At 30.8% G+C, this 18,471-nt stretch overlaps 1 protein-coding gene across 1 annotated transcript; it reads right to left on the bottom strand.

The window, feature by feature from the left end:
* Window positions 1–1,309: 1,309 nt before the first annotated feature.
* Window positions 1,310–18,053, bottom strand: LOC129972646 (uncharacterized). Its single transcript, XM_056086858.1, has 8 exons — window positions 17,861–18,053; window positions 13,537–13,583; window positions 10,597–10,707; window positions 8,368–8,412; window positions 8,182–8,241; window positions 5,748–5,803; window positions 4,110–4,160; window positions 1,310–1,488 (listed from the first exon to the last, which is right to left on the bottom strand). Exons 1-7 carry the CDS (start codon window positions 17,997–17,999, stop codon window positions 4,151–4,153), a joined length of 468 nt encoding a protein of 155 aa, XP_055942833.1. The 5' UTR covers window positions 18,000–18,053; the 3' UTR covers window positions 1,310–1,488; window positions 4,110–4,150.
* Between the last annotated feature and the right edge of the window lie 418 nt (window positions 18,054–18,471).

Raw genomic sequence — 18,471 nt, 5'->3', positions numbered from 1 at the left:
TTTTGCATCAAATTATGACTTCCTTGTATGATTCAATTTCAACTTATAGGTTTCAGAAGTCATATTCATTACTCGCATGACTTCAAGCACGGCTATGACTTTAATAAATGAAATAATCTTTCATACTTCTGTCAAAAATAGCATGTCTTAATATATCTGTTAATTATTTTTTTTCAAGTTTCAGCTTTTTTTTTCTCGCAATTAGAAAATGAAATATTGATCGGACAGTTCACGTTTAATGGCAGAAATAATTATTCTAAAAGTATTACTCTAATGAAAGTAGAAATTACTAAATTAAATGCATAATAGATAATGCAGAGAGTTTGTAAATTTATAAATGAAATCAGTGGCATTTGTTTCTCTGAAACTTTCTCGCATAATTTCTAAAAATGAATAGCCCTCCTCCCCCCCCCCATAAAACTGTGTATCATGAAAAGGGTGTGTACACCATGAGTTCTTCTTTTTATTATTTTCAAAAATCCGAGAGTTTTATAATTAGTAATATAATAAGGAAAACCGTGTAACCTTTGAATTAATTTTTTCAATTGATTGAAACAAAATTTAACATACAGCTTTAGCATCCAGCATATCAAATTTCAATTGTTTATGGCGTTTTCTTGTATGCGAAAATACAGGCAGACATAGAATCAAATATTTAAATGAATTTATTTAAAATGTGCTAAGAATATATATTTTTGAAGCTAAAATTTTATTTTCCAAATGACAATGATCTTAATTTTTACGTTTTTGAATTATTGAGTTTGCATACATGAGAAAATAAAGAATGCTTCAAGATAAGGTTCAATACTTGGTTAGAATTTACATCTTAAGTGCTAAACTTGTGTGTCAAATTTTATATTTCTAACTCTTTCCGTTTTGTAGTTATTGCGTTCTCGTGAAGTCAGACAAACTTCTTTTGAATGTACTTCGTACAAAATACGATAGAAATTTACAAATTCTGGGTAAAGATCGTAAAGCAAATTTCATTTGCTTTACTTAAGGTGTTTTTGAGTCAGCCTTTGCAAAGGCAAGCAAGCATAATTCCATTTTATGTTTTTTTTACTTCAAGAAGAGCTGAGATTTATTAAAATCGTGAGATGAATTTATTTTTAATGATTACAATATTTCTCTTTGTATATTTCATACACGTAGAATAAAAGTATAAAAAAGACTAATTCGCAAATTTAAATACGTTTTAAAGTTCCTTTCTGTTTCTATAACAACCCCCAATTAATGAAATTATTGGTTAAAATTATGATTTCCATTTTATGCATATAAAAGAATTTATTGTAATATCTTGCATACTTCAACAAAGTTTACATATGCATATTATAACAATTAATGTTTAGAAATATTTATACATTGCATTAAACAATGTGCAGTGAGAAAGAAATGTAATAATGAATGTTTTTCTTTATTTTACAATGGCAGGATTCCGTTGCAAAAAAAGGAAATCTCTTGAATCTTGTATTGTAGCCAATTTCTTCTCTGCAATAAGAAAAAAAAATACTGTAAAGCATTTCTTCTGCAAATACATAATTCTTTAATTTTATCATTTTGTCATGTATAGATTGTAATAAAAATCTCATTAGATTAAACTAAAATATTAAGCAAAATATTTTATGCGATTTGTTTACTGTTTAAATGATATTTAGATTTGTAATGAGATTGATATACTCAATTAAACAATTATCTGTAAATAATAAAAAAAAACTCTTATTAATACATGTACTCACAAAATTATGCAACAGTGATTGTCTTTTTCTATTTTATTTATCAGAACCGACTAAAGTATATGTGAAAACCATCAAAAATAATAAACATATAATTTGTTCCAAGGTATTTAAACAATGAAATTTCAAAGCAACTTGAAAACAATAAATTGATCGTGTATTTGTGATTTGATAAAAAGTTAGAAAGACATTGAAAAAAGCTTTGAAAGAAATCGTACACTTAAAATCCGCAATAACTGCAAACTGAATATAAAAATAAAATCCATCAAACAGCTTTATGGCTTCTATTTTGTATTTCTCTGTGCCATAAGGTTTTGTTAACGAATAAAATTATTATCAACCCTCCTTAGTTATAGTTACAGTTACAGTTTGCTGGGTTGGGAAATCACCCGGCTCGCTTTCCGCTGACATTGCACTACCGAGGTGATAGATGATAAAAACTTGTTTAACAAGAACAAGGCCTTAGCAAGTTAGAATCGATTAGCAAACAAGTTGAAGGATTTTATTGATTTTTTTCCCCTTGATTAATGTATTAAAAGCATAACATTGTAACCATTCTTGTGGAATTGTTATTTTAGGCTTCATCTAATGCTGGGACATAGTTACTCAGAGAACTCTGTTACGTAATCAAATGTTACGTCTATTTCATCTGAAACTGCAAAAATTGTTTCTGATTAATCTGAGTTTATGAAGGCGCTTGATAAAAACTCACTTTCGATGAATAAATTGTTCCCATTCTATCCTGTCTAGGACTTGTTATTGCATGGATGACTAGGCATCCTATGATTTTCAAAGAAGTTTACGTTTCAAAAAAGTTTATTAAAGGTTTCTATAAAAAAGGTATAGAAATTTTAGCAAAAATGAGTTGGTGAGGCGACACACGATCCAATTCTGTTTAACAGAACCTTACAAGTTAGAATCGACAAATAAATAAGTTGAATGATTTTATTGATTTTCATCTTGATTACTATATTAAAGGCAAAACATTATAATCATTCTTAAATTTTTCTTGATTTTAGGCTTTATCTAATGGTGGACATAGTAAAGATAAACTCTGTAAAGTAATCAAATGCTGCGTCATCCGCAACTACACAATCATTGCTGATTTATCTAAGATTATGGCGATATATTGAGAAAAGACCACTTTTGATATGTATACTTTCCAATATATTCTTCCTAATGTATCCTGGCAAGTTGCTCACAATACTGGACGTGACATTGCATCGATAACTAGGCATCTCTGAAAGAAGTTTATGCTTTCAAAAAAGCTTATTAAAGATTTTCACAAAGAAAATCGAATGGGAATTTTAACAAGTGCTATGAGTTTATTTACAATCCTACGTTTAGAGACTGTCTGTCCCATTTTAGGATGTGCTGCCAAAGCGAATGGCACCATGAAGAGTTCTATTTTGCAAAGTTCTTAACACTCTTTTAGAAGGTTTATTTTAGGCTTCATCTAATGCTGAGACATAATAAGGATGAAATATATTGTATAATCAAATATTGTGTGTAATCCTCAGCAATTACAAATTTTGTTATTGATGAATTTGAGGTTAGAGATGTATTGAAAAAAGTCCATCTTCGAAGAATAAATTGTTCCTATTCTATTCCAGTTAACTGTCCCAATATTCTATGTAATACTGCATGGTCTAGGCAAACCTATGTCACTTTGATCCCCAAAGAACTTTATGGTTCAAAAAGAACTTATTAAGGATTTCTATATAAAACCAAATGGGGATTTTTAAAAGAAGAGGTTATTAAGTGCTATAGGTTTATTTACTATCTCATGTCTAAAGACTATCTGTTCTATTTTTAGGGTGAGCCGCTGCATGATTGGCATTATAGCGAAATCCATTTTTGGCCTACTTTGCGGAGTTCTCGGCTTTCTCCTTGGTGGTCTAGTTTTTCATTAATGCGAAATATATTTTCTGATGAGCGGCAGTAATTTCTTGTAGTTGCGAACTAAATTCTACATTTGCATATTTCATTCGATATTTCTTATAATTTCACATTTGTTTCACGATATTTATTTGGAATTTAATTTACCCGAATCAAGAAAAGTATCAAAGTAGCTAGAAAATAACCCGTCAGATTAGAATTTCCTAGAAAGAATTTGAATAAAACATTAAACACTCTTATTTTATACATTTTTAATATCTTACAATCTAATATACAAAACAAAATCTATATTTTCAAAATAATGCAAATGTTTTTATGAATTAAAGATTAAAGCATATGATTGCGCAATTTTACATGGAACTACAAACAATCAGAATTAGAATCCATAGAATTAGTATCCAAAGAGTAAAGCAAAACTTTTAAATTTCATTCTGAATTTCCTTTAAATTACTAACTTTGAACTGACTTTATACTTACTAAATTGGAATTAACTCATTTTTTTCCGTTGTTCTTCTTTCTTAACCAATGCTGAAAGGAAATAGCACATAATTATTATCGATAATGAATCACTCGATATTTTCAATTATTCACTATTAAACTTTTATTTTTCTAAAATTATTATTTTCAATAAACCTTTTCAAAATATATATTCCCTTTGAATATGTATTTCAAATGCTTATATGTAATCTATTGCATTTGTAAACATCATAATACCTTCTATAGTAATATAACTATCATAACTGTGAAGTTGACTTTTATCAAAGATCATTAAATGATGCAGAAACAAAATCTCATAATACGCGGACAAGAATTCAATTATCCTTATCTTTTAATGATTGATTGAATACTATACACAATTAAAGCTCATTGTTAAATTTTTATTAATTATCCAAAATATCGTTTTTTAATGTCATATGAATCATAAATTTAATTTTCGTTTTAACTCTGTAATCACATGACCATCTTTTCACTTTTAATATTCTAATCGGTTTCCTTCAATAGTTTAACAAATTTAAAATACATACTTTAAAATAAACAACATTACCTTGCAAAAACAGGATTTTATTTTTCCCGAAAGAAGTAAATATGCTAACATTTTAAAAGATCGATCAAAATAATCTACATTTGAATTATAATCGAAACTCTAATGAAAAGAATGGATGTAAAAATCGTTGGTATAGGGTTTCTAATATTTGGGCTATAAAACACGAATATAATAACATCAGTTCTTTTCGTTTTGTAGATGGGTGACTTGACATGATGCTAACGGTATGATTCACAGAGGGACATAGGAAAGCTTTCTTCTTTTGGTCACGTGCTAAGAAACTGATCATCTTATACCCGTAAACTATAAAAGAACAGTTTTTACTGCTAAATAATATGTTCAAAAGAACATATGAAGAACTGAAAGTGTAAAACAAGACGGTCATCATCTGCAGCCAAGGACTAAACGCGCCACCAATTACTCATTTTTAATGCATTGAAGAATTATTCCAAATTACTTTCCGAAAAAAAATTATTTCTCTAAAAGAAGTAATTTCCCTTTTTATGAGATTTTACTTCAGACTCTATCCTATATTCAAATTTCTACGATTCATTTTCAGAAGGATATTTATCTCCAATGCATTCAGTGTGAACTAGAATCCCATATATCGCGGATACAAGATCATATTTGCCACCAGATATCTTTGGTTTTGAAAACCTAAGTGCGAAAGTTTAAAAATGAAATTCTATAGCCAGATACTATATGTGTAATGATTGAATAATCTCAAATAGTAAAATCTGATAGTTGTTCCTACATTTTGATTTTATTTGTTATATGTCCAAAATAATGTTAAAAAATAATCTTAAAACATTTGGCATTCTAATATATTATTCATTAAAACATATGATTGACTGAAACTCATACCGAAAACTATGCAAAAATAAAATACTTTGGTCGTTGAAAACACTAAGTAATAGAGAAAGAATTTGGTCATTGAAAAACGCTAAGAAGTGATTACCTCATGCTCATATCGGAAGATAAAAAGATTTCGGTTATAAAAAACGGCAAGAGCACTTCAAGCACATATTGGAAGAAAAATTGAATCATTAATACCGGAAAAAAATGATTACCTCATGCACATGTCAGGAGTTGACTGGCAGAAAGCAACAATTGCTTCAGAGCATTTCTACAAATGAAAAGTAATTGGAATATAGGTTAGATCGATAATAATGTTCCACATTACTTTAAATATTAGCATTCTTAAAATATATAGTATGTCTCTTATTTATTTCATCTTACTAAATTATAAGGTTATTTCGAGGTGCATAAGATTTATAGGAAGTAATTGGTGAGATTGATTTCGTTTTCAATTTTTGATGAGATTTAGCCTTCAGTGAATTTTAAATAGAACAAAAATGTGCTTATGTATTTTCATTGTAAGATTTTGGTCTATTATATTTAAATTTCTGAGTTCTGAAGATTTTTTTTTTTAGTTCTTGCATCGACTAGCTCCTTTATTTCCGTAAAGTATGAGACTGCTTTAGATTTCTAAGGCCAATATATAGGATGTTGCAATATCTTAGGAAGAATTGCAATTAGTTTTATATGCAAGCATAAATTTCTGAAGCACTATTGAATAAAACTTTGATAAAGTGCATCATTAGATTCATTTTTAAGCATTTTAATAATTTTCAATAATTAAAAAATATATTTATGAAATTTGACCTGTTTTCAGCTGAATAAATATTAGTTTCTTTGTTTATTGTTCTATAATCAAGCATTTTAACGACATGTAACATTTGCAAATTTTTCTCGACTCATTTTAAACAACAGCTTTCAAGTATTTCATGAATGATAATTATTAACATCTTCCAAATATTTGTAAGAAAATATGAATTTGAGTAAGTTCAAATTTTGGTATTTTTTAAAACCGATTCCTTAGCTACAAATAGAAAATATTGTACCTGGACATTTCTAAAAATTTCATAAACATATTGTTTGTTATAGAAAGTATCTGAGAGGACATTTGTTATACACTATCTATCAATAAGTATTTGAACACCCATGCAAATGAGGATATCTGCGGTCCTGATCTACGTCACGCCTTCTGTACTTAAATATCATATTGGAAACAGCATTGGCATTAGTCGCATGCAAGATGCCACTAAATTCAGAGCGATATTTCTTCGGGAAAGGCATTGTTGTCGTATGTCATAGAAATGATCGATCCTGAAGAGACATATCAAGTGAGTTAAATATTCCCAAATCGACAGTGAGTTTTGTGATTAAGAGTGGTTATCGGAAGGAATTATAGTCTGGGGATGTTTTTCGTAATTTGGACAGAGGACCTTTGATCCCAATTCATGATAAGCTCAACTCTAGAACAGTGACTCCACTGTTCTAGACAACAATGTGCTTCCTAATAATGTGGTAATTTTGCGTGTTAGATCATTGTAAATTAAAGGCTGACAACGTTACTTGTCATGTTGCGCGGTCCATAATGAATTGATATGATGACCAAAATGGGGTGAACCTACTGGACAAGCCTTCCCGGAGTCCAGATTTTAATCCAATAGAAAACTTCTGGGACGAGGTGCATCACCTAATTAAGGAGTTCAACAACCACTCAAAGAGCTTACATATCTTCTTCAAGTCGAGTAGAAGAAAATACCACTGTCCATCATTCAAACACTTGTGGAAAGCATTTCCCGGAGGTTAAAGGTTATAATTGCCTCAGATGAAGTCTCTACCAACTATTGAGCATGAATAAATTGTGTTTATCTCTTTTCACACACATGTTCAATTACTTATTGGTATATAGTGTAGAATGTATCCACAATTTTGATATATATCTGATTACTAGTCGCCTTTGGTGACCAATTGGTTTGCCGTATTATTGTTTCTATTTAATATCGGTCAAATCGTTTAGATATAACTTCGAGCCCATGATTTTTTCAAATTACCTGATATTAAAGCCCAAGTTATTTTAATTTTCTTTCATATGTTTTGTTCATTCTATACATGGACTTTTTCAAGACCAGACCTATGACATCATAGGCCTTCTAAATTTTGTATTTTTGGAACTCCACGTTTTTATTCGTCTTTTAAACTACACAGAACCTTTCTTCTTTACCTTCTAATAATGGAAGAAAACCATGCTATTAAATATTTTGTGGAAAAATGAAAAATGGATTAAATTTCAGATTAACCATGTAATTATTTGAAATTAGTATAAAAAAATTATTTTAAATTTCCAAAACTCAGAATGAACTTACTTGCAGGATTATTAAACCAGTATCATAAAAAGACATTTTTTTTAAAATGACAACTAAGCGGTGTAGAATTCACATTTGTACAATAGTATTTTCAGAAGTTACCATTATATAATGCCTAAAATTAGCTTAATTTTTAATTAATTAATATACAATATGTGCCATGTTGGTAGGTGTAGGTCAAACGACCCGTAGAAGGTCAATACACACACTCGCGCATGCGCACTCGCACTCGCACAGAGATACATTTTTATTAGTAGTAGAAGTAGAGATTGTAAACTTTATTTCTTACCCTTGCTCTTTCAAACGCTGGACTTTCATATGGACCATGCATTCCACTTGAAGCTTCTATCTGTATGTGATAGATGAATGTGGATTATTTATAAAATACAAAATGTTTTCATTATTTAAAATTTTAGATTTTAGGATTTTTAGTCAAATATTTTTAAAACTGAAGAAACAAAAATAATCTACTTACAATTCGTCTTGTGGCTTTGTTATTAAATTCATTGAAACAGGGTCTCTAAAAGCAAAAATAACAATTTGTACAACTTTAAGAATCGTAAGTCTGTAAAAAAAAAAAAGTTTTATTTTTATTCAGTTTAATTCATATGTATGAATTATACCATAAAATATAAAAATTCTTACTTGTAATTTGTTTAAAAAAAGAAATTAAGACTTTACCCGTAGTTGGAGGCGGAAGTCAAAATGACTCTGCGTTGTTCATTTGCACTGATTATTACATTTTTTTATTTTTTTTGTCCTTGAATGCAATAATTACCTCAGTACCTTCAAGTAGTTTCTTTAGTAATATATTGGCAGAAGTCTCCATTTGAACAAGTGCGCATTATTACTTTCACAAAGTTTTCGTTGCTATTTATAGAGTCATTGATTCTACGTCCTTGAAACTGTGATTGAATAAATATATGGAACAGCAGCTAATTCCTATGTGTTTCGCTTGGCAATCTGCTTCCTTTATTTAGAATAACATATCGTTGTTTAACGTAATGATAAAGGAGAGGGAAAAGTACAAACAAATATTTTACCATTTGCCCTCTAAAATTAAGGACAAAAACATCTTCTCTATGTCATTCTTGTAAACACCCAATGTCCCGTAGCCGTATGCCCCAATCGCATTTGAATGATTAGTTGTTTTTTTTTAGTTTAGCTATATTAACGTCCCGTTTAAAGCAATACTAGGGCTATTTTGGGACGGACCTCGTAATTTTGAACCATGGTCAGACGACGAGGACGACACCTGAGCTGGCACCTCCCTCTCCACTCTACACCAATGGGAGGACGTTTGGCCCTGACGGATTTATCGTGCAACAGACTCCCTTACCCGGCGGTCTAAGGCGCTGGTTTAAGGCACCAGTCTCCTCGGAGGCGTGGGTTCGAATCCCACCGCTGCCAGAAGTTCTTTTAAGAGAATCTTCATCATTACACAGGTGAAACTTAAAACTTATTTTCTGCTTTACCCAGCTCTAGGAAAAGACCTAGAGCTGCAATTGATAATGTTTATATCAATTTCCCAGCCGTAAAAAAGCTGAGGACATCGTAACTCTGTTGCCAATCTGGTGGCTTAAAATTCTCAAAATTATTACTGTTTAGGCCCTAGATAGCTACGATGTGCTACACGCGTGAAAATTTTCTGTAATTTTATTCAGCCCAGTTAAAATCAGTCCCCATAGAAAAAGGCACGTGCAACGTAAATCCATTAAAATTATCTATTTACCCCATAAATAATCTTTTTATTATTTTAATTAAATAAATTAGATCAAATATTGTAAAAATATGTATAAATAAAATTAATTACCAAATTTCATGACGTTAGAGCTTTACTGCGCTCGTCTAAACTAGTTCAATTAAATTTAACTTTCCCTAAACTAACAAATTAAAGTATCTATTCCAAATTATGATGTGGAGGTGCTCGTGACCACTTTGTCACATCGCGGAACTCCGAAACATCACGACGTTGCCGTTGCCGTTACCCGGCGGTTCTTCGGTGGAATGGGGTTCTTCGGTGGAATGAAACCCTACGGCTGACAAGCCGAGACCTTACCACCAGGTCACCACGGCCCTCGCATTTGAATGATGTAAAAAGCAAAAAGAATAAATAAATATTCCTAAGGTAATATTCTAAAATATTGTATTCTTTTAACTTTAATATTTTAAATACTATATTCTTTAAAATATTGTATTAAACAGTTATTAACTTTATTATCATCTCATAATATCTTAACGAAGTAAGCATTCATTGTAAAGTTTTTTAATAAGATCTTTCCAACCTTTAATATTATAACATTTAACATTCTTAATATTATTATTTTATTTTATTTAGTAATTACATGATTTCCAGAATATATTGGGTTTCCAAAATAAATTGCAAAGCGGTTTAGAAAAGAAAAAAAAAAAGAAAAATTACAATGGAGTCTTTTTGACTCTATGTCTCTGTCAACGTAAGGAAATTCATGCTCCCGGGTTACAGGTTATGTTCAATTTTTCATCAGGCACGACAACATCATCAACCAGTCAAAAGAGTCTCCAAAATTCTACTATTTTGTAGCTAAATGGCTATAACAAATAATTATTAGGATTGCAATAAAAATTACTACTTTTTGCGAGTAATCGCCGAAAAAAATGAACTGTGATGATTTGACATCATTCTTGAGTTGATGTGGAAAAATTATATCTGAAAAATTCTTACCAATTCCTCACGATCAAGAGTGCATATTTTATCTATATCTTCCTGAACTTCGTCGTATTCCAGTTGAACAAGATTGCATGTATTCAATTCGTCTACCATCCAGATCTTCGACTGAAAAGAAAGTTTTACAACACATTTTAACAAGCAAATATTAATAGGTTCGCATATTTATCAGCAAATGTGATGATGCATATCCTGTAACGAAAATTGCGCCGAAATTATCCTTTGCAATTAAACGAAATAGAATAAAAAATGTATATATTAGGAGAAGTCATAAAGTAAAGGGAATTCTGCAATTTCTCTTTCCAGGGCTTGGTGATACTGCTAGTATCCTGCACTGAATTAGAGTAATCGGCAATACTTCTACGCAACGTAGTTACTCTTATTTCCAAGTTAGTCGTTGAAGTGTAGCAGACCGCTAAATATGGTATCTCCATTATCGATGAGCATCATGGAGGAAATGAGGGCTGCGATTCGCTTTTTGTTTGCGGAAAGTGTTTCCAGCACTAAAAGAAAGTATTCAGTGCTGAATTAGTGTAGTTGGCAATACTTCTAAGCAACGTGTCACTCTTATTCCCACTTAGTCGTTAGAATGTATCAGAGCACTAAATATTTCAGCTCCATTTTTGATCTGCACCAAGGAGGAAACGAGAACTGTGATTCGCTTTTTGTTTGCGGAAAATGTTTCCAGCGCTGAAAGAAAGAAAATATCCAGCGCTGAATTAGTGTAATCGGCAATACTTCTACGCAACGTGTCACTCTTATTCCCGTGTTTGTCGTTAGTGTTCAGACCGCTAAATATGGCAGCTTCCTTATCGATCTAAAGAGGAAACAAGAGCTGTGATTCGCTTGTTGTTTGCGAAAAGTGTTAAACCAGATAGAATTATTCGTCAAATGCAAGCGCAGCATGGCGACTGCTGTTTATAAAGATGCAAGATCTACGAATGGATTGAGTGCTTCAAATAGGGAAGAACTTCTGTGATGACGAAAGATAGGGCAGGCCAATGACATCAACCACTGAGAACAATATGAAAGTCGTTGAGGATATAGTGATGGATAACATACAAATAAATACATTGTATAAAACTGTGAAAAGGTGTCATCCTCCAGCAAAATAACGCTCTGCTACTCTAGCCCAAACAATAAAGGCATTGGGATTCGAAATGCTGGTACACCCACCATACAGTCCAGATCTGGTTCCAAGCAATTTTCATGTGTTTGGACCAGTAGAGAAAGCGCTAAGGGGAAGAAGATTCGCAATCTATAAAGAAGTCATTGATGCGATGCAAAATTACAAATACAATCGAAAACATTTTTTTTTACACGCGGAACTAAAAAACTTTGGAAACATTGGAAAAATGCTTTGAAATTCCAGGGTGGTTATGTCAGAAAATAATGCATGTTTTAGTTTTCTATCATTAGAATAAATGCATCTTTCCTCAAATGTCCCTTCACTTTTTGAATCTCCATCATATTTTCTGAACTTTGGTTAAATATTTTTTTGACCTACAGGAACTGAGAACCGAAAACTTCCCATCTTTGAGGAAGGAGCTTCCCCCTTTTCACCTCAACCCCTAAAAATTAGAAAAAGTCTAACAATAAAACGATTATAAATTGCTTAGAAAACAAGTTATAACTATGAGTTTGTATAAATATATGTAATTAATTTACAATAGATTAAACTATGCAAGAACATTTCTACTACATTTTCTACTCAAATTTTAATTTCATTCGGTCAGCAAAAAGGCGTTCCAAACATATATTCTGGCGTGAGATTCAGTATGTTAGATTCACGCCGAAGATCTATATTTCATAACTAGCGGCTTGTGCTAACCCAAGTTCTATATTTTTATACTGAGAAAGTTTAAGACCTTAATTGGAAACTATGCTAGAAAATTTTGGGGAAACAACTCTAGTTGGCTCAAAATATGTTTCACAATTCAAGCTTATTAAATGAAAGAACTTTTGATTCATTCGGTAAGTTTCATATAGTGAAATGTTTTTCTTTCACCAATTCCATGCTGTTCCTTTTATAATTTTACAATGCATTAACCAACATTACTTTTTGTTTTGTGTTCTAGTTAAAAATTTTAATTTCGCAATTAATCCAAATCATATTTATTTTCTTCTAGATAGTTTTACTGACAAAAATAACTATAAATTGATAGAAACTATTGGAACTCAATGGAACAGAATGTTATTTTTTAAATTCTCGAATTTACTTCTTTTTTTGTGTGTGTGTGTGTGTGTGTGTTTTATTATGTTTTTGAGTATTTTTTTTTCAAATTATTTCTTTTAGTTTTCCAAAGCCTCGTATCAGTCTTCCGTTGAATATGTTTGTTGGTACAGACTTTTTCCCCACTTGCTTATTTTGATGTTAATTTTGAAAATGTATTAATATTTAGACTAAAACATTAAAAAAAAAAATGCCTTATTTCAAATGCAGATAATGAATAAAATCTAATTCTTTTTCATATAAATTTCAATTTTCATTATATTTTTCAATTTTATCGAGAAATAAAAATAAAATTTTGAATACGTTATGTATTTAATGATTTATTTAATAATTATTTAAGTTAATAATTTAAGAGCCAATAACCAATAATGGAACTAACAAGTTGGTCACCAAAGACAGCAAATTACATGCTTAGAATGTATGCAATATATTTATGCGCAGATTAATTGCAATAAGTTAATGTTGTATAAACAACAAACATATAGTGTGTAAAATTATTATTAATCAATTAATCTTTTATAAAATATTTCATAAAAATAAAGATGTCTTTATTTTTATGGTACTTAAAAGAATTATCTTTAAGTGCACTAATAACATCAAGCTTACAAATAAAAGCTATTGGTGTATATTTTGTACACTTTTCGCTAGATGAAAAAATTTAAATTAAGTATTGCATATCAAGTAAACATAAAATTAATACTTACATTATCTGTCAACTCATTGTAGCAATCTTCAAAACGCTGGCGTATGCCTGCACAGAAAAGAATAAATAAAGTTACGTATTTCATTAATATATATTTGGAGTTATATCCAAAATAATTTGAATTTTCTCTACTTTTTTCATCCTTTATAGAAAAAGCAAATAACATTTAATATTTTTATTTTCTTTATTCTAGGAATATATTTTCAAATTAAACGAATCTCACAATCTAATTTTGTAGTGGTTACATAACTCTGCTACCTTCTATTTTGATACAACAGATGGCTTTACCTTATTAACATCACATATATTTCCCATAATCCTTCTTGGATGCCATTATTAGATTGTATTCTATGTGAGTGCCGTGTTTTTTCCTGTGTGTGTGTGTGTGTCTTGTGAAATGAGGAACTTTGAAAATAATTAAATAAGTATTCATGAAACTCGTCTATTATTTTCAACTGCCTCTTAATGAAGTTATAAAGTCCCTCTACAATTCTTTTTAAATTTAATCAGTCCTTTCTTCAAAGTTTTTTTTTAATTATCAAAATTTGTGATTTAATAACAACAATGAAAAAGGAGGGGATTAAAATTTAACACAACTCAAGTATTTTAAAAATTTTAAACTGAGCAAGTGGATTAATATTGTCGTATTGATAATATATTTCAAAGACTCCAGAAAAGTTTGAGTTTAAATTTGAACGAATTTTAAATTTTATGATTTAAAAAAACTGTTCATATAGAATCATTATTCATTGTTGATGTTTGAGCATTACTAAATCTGGGCAGAATGTTAAAACTCAGTTTGAAGAAGGAAAATCTGTATAAAGAAGGTTTGGGGGGGGATGGAATTGTTGGATCAAATTCTCGACAGTTAAAACTCAGCCTTTATATGCGAGGACTGTCTAAAAAAATATCCAATCTTTGCTCAAGAAAATTATATTACTTACCTAACGAAATGGAGACCTTAATCTCCTTACAAGTAGGCCCCTTACACTTTCACACACTTAACCCACCGATCTTTCCAATGTCGAAAACACTTCTTTTGGAATAGTATTCATCTCTGTTGTCGCATTCTGCATTATCTCTTCTCTACTCAAAATGGGATTCTTTCTACGGCATCTTCGATTTCGGAAGTAACCAGGAGTCGCAAGGAGCCATATCTGGAGAGTAGAGAGATTTGTAGACTACTGGCGTGTTTCGCCAAGAAAGTCTGGATCAATCATCTTGAGAGAAATAAAAGTTCCAACGAATACTTATAACTGCACACCAGCAGGTAGTGACTGAGATATTCGAATACGGTGAAAAATTTAGACATGAGCATTAAGTAGTCACCTTCTATTGTGCAAGGTGGTGCCTCTCTGGCATTATTACCATACGAAGAAAAATTCAAAATTGGATACTTTTTAGACAGTCTATGTATTTTGCTTCGAAGTTATCAACAAGAAAGGAAAGATTTAAGGAAGAGCAGGGTTAATATCTCTGGTAAAATTTGTCATTCCAAAGACTTTCAAAAGATAAATGAGGATCATTATACATAAGTTGGAAGGGCGAGTTTCAAATAAAATTAGCATCAAGCGAAAAAAAATTTCACAAAGCAATAAAATAAATGAAAAACAGCTTTTCATATTTGGCGAAATTTTGTCCTACAATTATTCACAAGAAATAACTGCAGAAATGGAAAGTCCTAAATAAGCGGAGTAATTTGTCAGGAGAAACATGAGGATCATCAGAACCAAGTTTTAACACTCTCATTTCTGATATCACTTTAGTTGAGATACTGCAGAGTACTGGAAAGCCTAAATTTATCTTTCAAATATAAGAAAGATCTCTCCCTCCCACATAACCCCACAATAACAATCTTTTTTCTTCAGTAATTGTTACACAAAAGAGGTCCCAACACAGCTGATGCCTGTTAAGCAAATCTAAGCTCGGGTATTCTTTGAGTATTCTTGTAAAATCTCCTTTTGGCTCAAATCTATTTAGGTGATCATCTTTAAAGAGCGAAGCACGCTCCACTGATATGCAGTCAGTCACATTTAACTACAGGGGAACAAGACGACGAATATCCAGACGACACAAGTGGGATCTGTAATTTCATTGAACGAGGATTTATTGCCTTCCCAAATGGATAGAGTTAAAGAGGACATCAAAGTAAGTCAATTTTCTACACAAAATTTATTAGTTTTAAATAGAGAGGTTAAATATTTATTTGTAGTCTAAATCTGATGATTCGGTAACATTTGGTAAATCATTTTAATTAATGATACTATATTCAAAAATTTAAGGAAAATTTTGTATGGACGCTACTTTGAAAATAATATATGCATACAAAAAAAATTCATCATGCTAAAGGCCATTTCCTTCATGTTTCCAGTGGAAAGAGGTATGCAATTACTTTAGATTTTTTACAAGCAGTTTTACATCATGGGCTTTCAATTATTTATAATGAAAAAAAAACATTGTAGAAAACCAAATTTAAAAATTATTTTGTATGTTAAAAAATATTATGGTCGAAGTTTTAAAAATTCTAATTAGGAAAAAAAAGTATTGATAGAGATAGAAATAGATTAAGATTTAGAATAGTAATAATAAAACCATTTTATTTATTAATTTTTTTTATTATTATTTTAAGGATACCAAGAAAAACGGCACTATGAGACTTTAAAATAAAATACAAAATATGATTTATCAATAAGTATTTGATTCTGTATATCACATATTTTAAAATCTCGTTCATAATTTCATATGCATATCTAGATCGTCTACTTTTATGATTAAATTTAATTTTAAATGCTAAGTATTTAGGATTTCAGTAGCAACCAAGTTAAGTTCGTGCAAGACTTTTCTACACAAAACAATCGAGAGGAGGAGGGTTTTAATGCATTAATATGTATTGCTAAATATCCCAACTGTAGCTTTGAAGATTAAAGTTGTATATAAAAGTTTAAAAAAAAAATGTTTTTCTTGTTTTAAGATTTTCAGGAGAAAAACAGTTGTGTGAAATTTTAAAACAAAATTTAAAATATGGTCTTTCATTGTCTATTTAATTCTGTAATTTTGCATATTAGTTAAATATTTTTTTATTTCCTATGTATGGTGACACTCTGCTTTGATTATGAAATTTCATGTTAAATACAGAATGGACAAAAAGTCCGTAAAAACTTAAAAAAAATTCATAAAACTTGGAAAATGAAGCAAAATAAAAAACGGTTTGGAGGTTTAGCATCGGTAACTCACGTTTTTTTTTTTTTTTTTTTTAAGATGAGAAAAATAATTCAAAAAATAGTCGATAGCTGGCGTTTTGTACATAAAAGAAAGAAAAGACACGCAAATAATAAAAATAATGTTACCAAACCATTTATTATAACAATATGTGTTCCACTTGTCCATTACCGCAGGTGATAACACATGGCAGATGTGTCACAAATCCTCCCCAGCAACGGCAGAGTGCAGTATGTCCGGGTGTATACATAAAAGTTCTCGGCGGATTCCATCTTTCAAGCCCAACATATTGGATGGGCGGGATCGATACACACGGGGTTTTAAATTTCCCCATAGCTTGCTGGTCTGCTGGTGTCAGATCTGGAGACAGAGGAGGCCATGAAAACTTGGCTTCTGCCAACTTCCCATGTACTGCTAGTCCTGTAGCGGATTCTGAAGCAAATGTTTCCATTTGAGCTGCAACGCGCGCCGAACGTGTCTGCCTTAGACTTGGTATCCGGACCTTACACGATCCAGTTTCCTCAAATCACTGCACAAGCTTTAGGAGGCCTGCTACTATTAAAGGTTCTTTCCCATTCTTCCCATTTTTCTGAAGTCGGAATTTATGCAATGCAACAGTAGCTGATTCGTGGTTCATTTAAAACAGCTTCGCCAAAAAAACTTTCTCTTTCCCACTCAGCATCCTTATTCATTTACATGGCATATATTAGAGAATTGGTCCTGGATCAAGAGCGTAAGTATTTAATATCGTCTGCCTCATTTGCATAATTCTAACTAAGTCGTTCATACCAGCGCCAATTGGCGGATTTTTTTTCTTACCTTAAAAAAAATTCCGTGACCAATAAATGGTAAACCAGCAAACCGTTTTTTATTTTGGTTATGTTTTCGAATTTTATGAATTTTTAAAGCTTTTACGGACTATTCCCCCACCCTGTATTTAAGTTTTTATTAGTAAGAAATTTAAGTCCGTGCAAACGTTTTACGTACAGTTGTTTTAGAGAAACAGAAACTGTTTATACTAAGAATTCAGTGCAATCAAATATATCATTAAATAATATATTTTTTGATATATTTAATTTATAAATATAACTATAAACGTAACTTACCACATTCACACATTTGTTTAAGAGTGCATTGAAGTAAGGCCTCGTTTCCTGACTTGCTTCTACGGGCTGAACATAAAAATGCTTTTATTGAAAAGCAAAGAACAATCACAATAACTAACCTCGGCTGCGAAAACGCCATGTGTAATCTAGGTGAGATTCACTACATGAAAAAAAGCATGCTCAGTTTTGTGGGGATATTAAAGAGTTGGATGTTAATTTTTAGCGTGCCTCAAACCTGCTGTCTAAACATCACTCAATTTATTTTCAAACTAGGTCAACGATGCTTTAATGAACCATTGTAATGATTTATTAAGATATGGAATGTTTTCAATGCCATTCAATAAAAATATGACACATCATTTATGAAACAAATGTTTCGAAACATATCATATTGCTATCAAGGAAAAATACATGAAAAGAATCTGGAAAAATGATAATTTCTACGAAAATAATGGAAAAGATATCAAACAAAAAAAATCTTTTGAATTCTGTTTTATCCTTCACGCAATTATCAAACCAACAATCGAATAACTAAACATAAACTGCAGCTGATTATTTAACTATTTAACTCCAGCTGATCAATCCGAGTTAAATTTGTTCAAATCTATATA

The sequence above is a fragment of the Argiope bruennichi genome, chromosome 6 (genome assembly GCF_947563725.1).
Source record: "Argiope bruennichi chromosome 6, qqArgBrue1.1, whole genome shotgun sequence".
In the NCBI taxonomy this organism is placed as follows: domain Eukaryota; kingdom Metazoa; phylum Arthropoda; class Arachnida; order Araneae; family Araneidae; genus Argiope; species Argiope bruennichi.
Note: the sequence above shows the minus strand (reverse complement) of the source record. Positions and strands in the feature narration are given on the sequence as shown.